General features: G+C 25.2%; 2 protein-coding genes across 2 annotated transcripts in view; one reads left to right on the top strand and one right to left on the bottom strand.

Moving 5' to 3' along the window:
* Positions 1-1,939, top strand: part of LOC105627894 (venom serine protease Bi-VSP-like) — a 28,033-nt gene extending 26,094 nt beyond the window's left edge. Inside the window, exon 5 of the mRNA XM_012209167.1 lies at positions 1,856-1,939. Within this exon, the coding sequence (XP_012064557.1) occupies positions 1,856-1,939 (84 nt within the window). The remainder of the gene's footprint in view (positions 1-1,855) is intronic.
* Positions 1,940-6,611: 4,672 nt separating this feature from the next.
* LOC105627784 (nuclear receptor subfamily 2 group E member 1) overlaps positions 6,612-8,794 on the bottom strand; it is a 31,536-nt gene continuing 29,353 nt past the window's right edge. The window contains exons 8-9 of the mRNA XM_012209063.1: positions 8,499-8,580; positions 6,612-6,865 (exon numbers count right to left, since the gene is read on the bottom strand). Of these exons, the coding sequence (XP_012064453.1) occupies positions 6,612-6,865; positions 8,499-8,580 (336 nt within the window). The remainder of the gene's footprint in view (positions 6,866-8,498; positions 8,581-8,794) is intronic.

The raw sequence follows: 8,794 nt of genomic DNA, 5'->3' as shown, positions 1-8,794 counted from the left end.
TTATATATATATATATATATATATATATATATATATATACCGACTTCAACTTCAAAAGCTATCTCATAGCAATAAATTCCCCTTAGATGCGCACGATTTCCTCACTTTTCCCTATATGTTTTTTATATACAAAATTTTATAAGTTTTATGAGTAATCTTTTATTCTTTGTCAAAGGAAAAGAATGTTTTAGTTTAAATTTGCCAAGTAGATTAGTCAATCTTATCAAGTTATAGAAATATCAATCTTTGAAAAAAAAAAATGTCTTGCGTGTTATATCTAAGGTATCGTTTTAGTTTAACATATAAATGTTTATTTTTGCTAAAAAAAAATAGGCTTCCACAATTTGTTTCTAAATTTTATCATAGCGTTATAGTTTTGTATTAGTTTTTTATATAATATTTTTTTTAAATATTTATTAGAAAATGTTAAGCCTAATTAAAAGACGTAATAGTATCTCGAGTGTCAAATTAATCATTTATTATTATGTTATTTTGTATATGACTTCCGAGACCGGTTGTGTATATTTATGCGACCCGTTGATTTATTAGTACCCGAGATTATCAAATCAGCTGTATCAATTAAGTTCTGAACAGATTTAATTGAAAACTTCAGTTCGAATTGTATAATAAAGGTGTTTTAATTTTTGTATATATAGCACTGTGAATACTGGAACTCCCAAAATAAGTCTCCAAGATGTTAGCAATCAGGAAGACCTAGGCGAAAGCTCAACAAAAATTTATTATCAATAAAGGAATAAACTAATATTTAATTTCTTATAAATTATTAACCAACTCAAGATAATCCAAAATCTCTTTCCTATTAATATTACCAATAAAGTATTCAATTGATAAAGAATTCTATAATTTCGCTCTTCGAAACAAATTTAATATAACTAATAATGAGTTAATTATCTCATTACGTAAAATTGAACAAGACAAAAAATATAATTAATATTTTGATTTTATATTATTTACATTATTTACATTATTTACATGCGGGAGCATCGATCAAGCTAATTTTGAAATGACATGTTATTAGGTGTAGTAAAAAGAAATCCATTATTTTTCCATTCAATTTCATGCAAAAATAATGGATTTCTTTTTATTACACCTAATATAAATAACTGTAATAACGCGAAATAATTCCATAATCTAATTTCTTAAAGATAAATGTATTCGAATGATTTCACGAAAGTTAAGCATACATGTAATAGTATCTGTCCATATACATGTAATAATGCTGGTATTATTATAGAATATCTTTTCAATATATACTAACAAAAAACGGGCCAAATTTTAGCACAAATTTTGAATATTTTACGATAATCTAAATTGCGATATCTCAATGAGAGAATAATAGTAACTTTAATAGAAATAAATCATTGAAATCTATCAATTGACTTATTTCATTATGAATTGGATTATCTATTAATAAAGATTTCATTGATTTATTTCCAGGGAACATAAACATTTAAAAATAATGTTTAATCTATTATCTGTTTAATCTAAATTCTTATAAAAATGAAGAAAAAGAAGAAGACCACTCAAGACACCTGTAGCTTCTCGTACCATCATGTGAATAGTTTCATTCCCTGTAAAGTTCAGTATCGTCATATAACGTTGCGATCCGCGAGTACATTAAAATAACGATATTAAGAAAATAAAAAATTAGTAAAACTGTAGATAAGTTTAATATAATAGAGAAAAGCTTATTCTATATACAAACTACTTACAATTAGTTTTGCTGAAAAACCTGCTTTTTTTAAGACAGTGTTCCAGGTAATCTTATTTGTGTCTTTTTCCAATCTATATATATATTTCGTCCGAAAAAAGGGTCTTTATTGTTATCCTGTAGGCTGATGTATTCATGATCATTATCGCGTTGTCTTTGTCTGCTGGAAGCAGTCATCAAGCGGTAATGATCACGATGCAATCATAATAAAAAGAGATAATCTTCTTCTCTGACAAAAAAATGAGTCTCAACATGTTCGAAAGCTTTTTGTCATTTACTTCACTTTCTGTACTTAATGCAGAGAAGTTAGAAAATACAACTTTTTGAATGATTTACAAATCAAATTACCTGGAAAAAAATATTTTATATATAATTATTGGGTTGTCCGGAAAGTTCGTGCCACAAAAGATTATAAAATTATATAAAAATATATATTATATATATAATTATATGTATAGAATTATATATATTTATATATGTATAACTATATAAACTTACATATAAAATTATATTAACTTATATATAAAATTATATATAATTATATATAATTATATATAATTATATATAAAATGTATCTATTTATACAAATATAATAAAATTATATATAATTTTATATAATTATATGTATTATAAAATTTTTTTTTCGAATAAGTAAATATTAAGTAAGTATCAAAAGAATAATCGATGGATGAAATAAAACCGACTGCTCAACAGATTATAAATTTATCATCAACAGTCGATTATTTCAATATTCTTTAATTATCCGCAAATCTCAGTTTTTTTCAAACATGAAAAAAAAACGATGGAATCTATACAGCTGAGATTTTAAAAGTATATCTCGACATAAATAAAATTTATTGCATAAAGGTTATAAATATACGTCAGACAACAGTATTAATAATAACGATTATAAAAAGTATTAAAAGTTGCACCGCTATCAGTGATTTCAACCAAAGTCTAATTAATATCGATAATTAATTCAATTAGTTGTTCAAAGCAAAATTTTTAATATAATTCTGTAATTTAATTTTTTCTTATGTATTAAATAAGAAAAAATTAATAATACTGTTATTATATAATCGATTTCATAAAATACAAGCTAAAAACATATACAGTGTCATATTTTAATTAAATATGTTCAGATTATTGAGCCAAACTTCGAACTGCAAGCATTTTGATGAACAGTTCATTTGCCGAGCCGCATAATAAATGCTTATTGAAATGCTCGCGGCTCAATTAAGGTTCGACTCAATAATCTAATAGATGCATCTTTAAGTTCACTTTTTGGCATGTAATGCACATAAATTAATTTATTACGAGAACCATCGTAAGATGTAATGACAAAATAGGAAAGAAAAGCAACAATTATATTTATATTAAAAAATAAAAATAAAATTTTAAAAAATAAAATACCAATTTATGATAACAATTCAATAACATATTTTACTTTAAAATGTATTATAAAGTTATAAATACAATATAAATAAATAATTGTATTTCTGCAATTGACAAAAACACATATGATTATGATATATTATAATTATAATAGTATGTATAATATGTATATCGCATTAGGTGATATATATTATCTAAGATTACAATAAAAAAAATTTTGTTTAATATCGACAAAATTTAATATATTAGAACGAAATATTACAATATATTTGTATAAGACATTTATGAATACAGAATAAATAAGCTTCTGTAGGATATTATAATATTTTTTATGTAATTGCAACATATTTAACAATTCTATTAACAAAAGAATTTAAGAATACAACAATAATAGAATACAACTTTCCTCTATGATACATTTTTTTCATCCGATTTTATTTAATGTCGTTCATAATAATAGCTTTGCACTACCCTCAAATTTCATAAATAAACATTACCTTTTTGCCAAAGCAGTGATATAAAAAATTAGAGCACCATTATTATACCACACTTTTTACATTATTATACCATATCTTTTATTGTAATTTTATTATAATTATATTGCGATACTTCCATTGTCTACATTATTTTTATCATACATATAACTTATTGTTAGCTATACGCTGATGCAATACATATGTATATGATATCTATTCCACGCACCATTATTATTTAACAAATTGAATTGGTACAATAATTTTTTACTCAAGGAGGATCACAGAGAGGGATATATGGTATATTACAGATTCTTGATTATTTCCTCGAGCACAATTTTCGAAATGGTTTTATAATCACTTTATATGACTGTACTCCGTCTAATCTATGAAATATTCTGAAAATGTATAATTAAAAAATAATAATTATCTTCAATAATACAAATTTATAATAATAGATTATTACTATTTCACATAAACATAGAATTATGAACAAATGCTTGAACAATACAATAATAAACAGTTTTCATTAAAACTTCTGCAATAAACATTGACCCAGTAAAACTCGAATATAGATATAATTAAAACACATATGATTTCATTACTTCTTTTTATATATCGCAATCATCAAGTAATGAATTGAAGTAAATACTTCCATGCAAATTTTATTTTATTATCCTTTTTTATTTGGATTTTGGATCATGCAAGAAAAACAACTGTTTAATATTCGATATAAACAGTAATATAAAGTTTTACGTTGCAAATAAACTTATTCAAGTATAACTTTCTGATTTGGCTCAAATGTAGAACTAAGTATATGAGAAACATTTTACATATGTTTTTCTATTTTGGCACATAATTAGATTTAAGGACAATATTAATATTCTTTCAATTTTCACCTTCTTATCAAGTATAAAATAATAACATCTAACAAATATTTAAATACAAAGATATTTAGATAGAAATTTTTTGGTTGATTACAAAATTACAAATAGTTAAACAAATTAGAAAGAAAATTGAGAAAAATACAGTATAAAGATATCTTATCTATATAAATTATTCGGATTTTAAATATGATATTTTTAATTCATAAAATAAATTGTTTAAAATTTTTTTAAACAATAAATCAGCAATATGCTTGAAAAAAATTAAAATATTTTATGATAAGTTATTAGATATAAATTTTTAATAGTTTACATAAATTTTTAGATTACTGATTACATATATTATTATTAACTTTCTTTTGTAGCAACATTAAATAAAATTGATTTTTTATAATAATAAAAAATTAAAATTTAAGGAAGTAAAAATTTAAGATTAATTATGTTTAAACTTTAATAATTTTCCCTATCTTTTCTTTTCGAAAAATTTTATTTACAAAGGATTATCTCGCAATTTTCCAAAAAGTTTATATCTTGTATTCAACTGTTTGTTAGATATTATGTACTTTCCAGCAAGCAACGCAATGTAACACAATGATTATTTTTTGTTTAACATTGGCAAACAACAAGGATATTAGGATTCACAGTGTTACACTATGTCATCTTGATTGCTTGCTGGAAACAAGGGCGGACTGATCCACCAGACAATCGGCCCGATGAGACCACAAGGAAAGAGCCCAAGAAAAAAAAAATTGAAAATGCTTTTCTTGAAGGATATCACATATAGATTTTTCTGAAAGAAACTTTTTGAAGTCCCTGATTGATTTTGTCGACTTTCTAATTTCAATTGTTGAATCTGTGCCGTTATATTTCCATATTTCTTTAAATATATTCCTTTAAATATATTATTATGTATTATTATTTAATTAAAAACAAATAAATAAAAAAATAAATATACAAACAAAAAATACAAACAAAAAAATAAATATACAAATAAATATATGAATGAATAAATAAATATTTAAATGAATAAATATAGATTAATATAGTTTGATAAATATAGTTTGGATAATTTCCTTTAATTTCAAACTATATTGGGTATGCAATAAATATACTTTAATGAAATACATCTTTTTTTCCTTGTTCATTTCGCTTAGAATCAGTATATTGCTTGTCCGAAGAACATCTCTTTGGAATAGCCCCAAAATATGGGATCCCTAATTTTCCTGATAATATTTCAGATCCCAGTCCGGCTGGAAAGCATTCTGTTTATAACTAATAAAAGAGTAAATTGAATGGGTAATAAACTGTCTTTAAAATCGCTTATGGGTCAAAATGAAAAACATAGGTAATATATTTTTCATAGTTCTACATTTATGCTAAATTGAAAGAAATTGAAGTATTATATTTGAATATATTTATTTGTTAAAAATGCAATAGTTGTAATCTGGAGACACAGTAGTATCTTGGCGCTAAGACATGGCGCAGGACATTGTAATACATACAAGGTCCTTTGTAAGTAGAATGTCGAGTGTCGTCACAGAAATACACATGTTAAACATTTTTCACATTTTCTTGAAGATATTCGGGGGCATTATATTTTTACTTGAGTGTAAAATTACGATATAAAATAATAAAATGAATACATTCGAGAATGTTTATTATAAATTAAAATATTCAAAAGAATTAAATTCGAATGTATAATTTTCACAAGAATGTACAATTTTATCTTAATTTTGTTTTAAGAATAGAAAACAATTTTTAATGATTTAGATAATAATAAATTCAATGGAAAGCCCAGATAATTTATGATTAATTTTCTATAAAAATAACCGACAAAAGGAACTATTATTTCTTTAATATAAATAGTATATATAGATCTTATAATAGATTTGATAAAACAATAAACTCCATTTTCGTCGGATAGCAACGCTATACTACATAATCGCAAGGACAAATTGTGAAAAGGGAATTTGTGAAGGCCACTACAGATTTCGAAAACTTTTCTCTTATTCTATTCTGCTGTTTCTACACGAGTGAGAGAGTCGGAAGAGTTTTGGAAAGCTGCGAGCTCGCTGTGGTCCTGACACATTTATGTATAACGCGTATGTATGATATGCAAAATGCGCTTCAATTGATATACTTTTCCATTTGATACATGTCGACTAGTAAACGCGAGATTGGTATTTCTCCGATAGTTTCGTGAAAGAATAGACGTTCGACGGTCTTGGAAGAGACGCACCTCAAATATCCGACCAGAATCATCAATCTGCCGATTCTACTAGGTTGCTGTGGATATCGTGATCTTGTATAATCCACTAAAATACGTTGTGCCTGATCTTGCAGTATCTCAATGGGCTGGATCGCGTGTAAGCCTACTGTCTCTGCGATTTACAAAAAAAGATATATTATATACGATATCCGTCCCTTAATAAGACAAAATCGATCAAATAATACAATAATCATTATTGTTTAATGATTATTGCATTATTTGTAAAAAGTCATAATTATCCTTTTATGATAATTATTAAACAATAATGATTATTGCATTATTTGTGAAAGATCAGTCATATTTATCCTTTTGTGTAATTATTTTAAAAATCATTTAAGAAAGCAATATATTATGACAAATAATCTAAAATAAATAAAATAATATATAATGAGAATTAACATTAACCTTTAAACGCATTGTTGAATATAGCATACTTGATTTTTTTCAATGCTTTTCCAATATGTTGTTTGCATTATTTTCTTTAATTTTTGATGCTTTTGTTAAAACAAATTCAATGCAGCAATATTGCAGAGATTTTGCAACATCGCTGCAACATATAACGTTGCAACAGTGTTGTTGCAACTTTTGTGCAACTTGTGTTGTAGAGAAAACATTTTTTTGCAATATATTCATTTTTATAAAAGTTACTCTTACAACATAAAATATTACAGCAAAATTATTTTGAAAGATTGCAATATTTCGTAAAACATTGCTGCAATATTGTAGACATATTCTTATATCAAAAATAAAATATTGCAGATATATTGCTGCAACATTATACACAATATTTCATTATATACAATATTTCAATTAATCTAATTTAATTAATCTGTTAACTGCTAACATATTATTGCTTAACATCACATTCCAAAATATATACATACGATAAACATCTAATAACATTATTAGATGTTTAAAGATAACGATTACAAAACAAAAATTATTCAGAGTTGCGAATCAAGATTAAGTGTTTAGGAAGTATGGATCAATTAACATGTCCTTTTAGGCTGCATTTGGAAATATCATCCGGGTGCCTCCGTGTATCATTTTATTCTTATTTAACATTGGGTGAATAAGGATAAATGCAGATACACTCGGATTTCCGAAGCCTTAATAGCATTATAATCAGCGAACCGAGATCCCTGATTTCCACTTATGTATATTAAGAAGATCACATAATGTCTGTAATTTTAATGACAAATTATTTGATGATGTTAAACAAAGTGATATAATAGAAAACTAATTGTTACTGCCATTTATACAAATTGTAAAATTTTGACACCATTAAAGAGGATCATAGTAAAATGATTGAAAAGTTTAAATTTAAAAAGGATGTTTTATTAAGTATCAGTTCAATAGATTCGGCTCGGTCCTTAATTGTTTAGTTAAATTATATTAAAATTTCATAATATTGATGCAATATTTCCGATATAATATTTAAATTGCAATATTGCAGTAATATTATTACAATTTTTGTAATATTACGCATTATTAAAATATTGTTGCAGTATTTCATGCTGTGAGCAGAGGTATAACAATCGTATTAGACTATACCCAATGTCGTTCTCATAGTATAGCGTTTAAGGATTAATATAAAAATAATAACGATGAAATATCAAAATAACAAAGTTCATGTCTTCAATGATGTTTGCAATGATCACTAGATTTATTGTTTAAAAATAATCCACATGCCGCATACGCTAACACAATTAACTTGTATTAATCTCTTATTAATATCTCTTTACCTGGCGTAAATAAAGCCACTGCCTTCATACAACCGCATTCACCGAAATCGGGAGACAGTTGTCTGAATCGGCATATTATAGCCTAGAACGTAAGAGAATACTCCATTGAAACGAAGTCCTTGCAAGTCTACAGAGGAGACTAAAGAAAAATGTTCACCGAAATCGAGAAAACGATATAACGATACAAAAAGTCATTCTTAAATAAATAAAATGGTACTAGTGTTTACACGTCCATATTTTACATCTGAGCGAGAGAGAGAGAGAGAGAGAGAGAGAGAGAGAGAGAGAGAGAGAAG

This window comes from Atta cephalotes (assembly GCF_000143395.1).
Source record: "Atta cephalotes unplaced genomic scaffold scaffold00010, whole genome shotgun sequence".
NCBI classification, from domain to species: domain Eukaryota; kingdom Metazoa; phylum Arthropoda; class Insecta; order Hymenoptera; family Formicidae; genus Atta; species Atta cephalotes.
The sequence above is the reverse complement of the archived record's forward strand: the minus strand, read 5'-3'. Positions and strand labels throughout refer to the sequence as shown.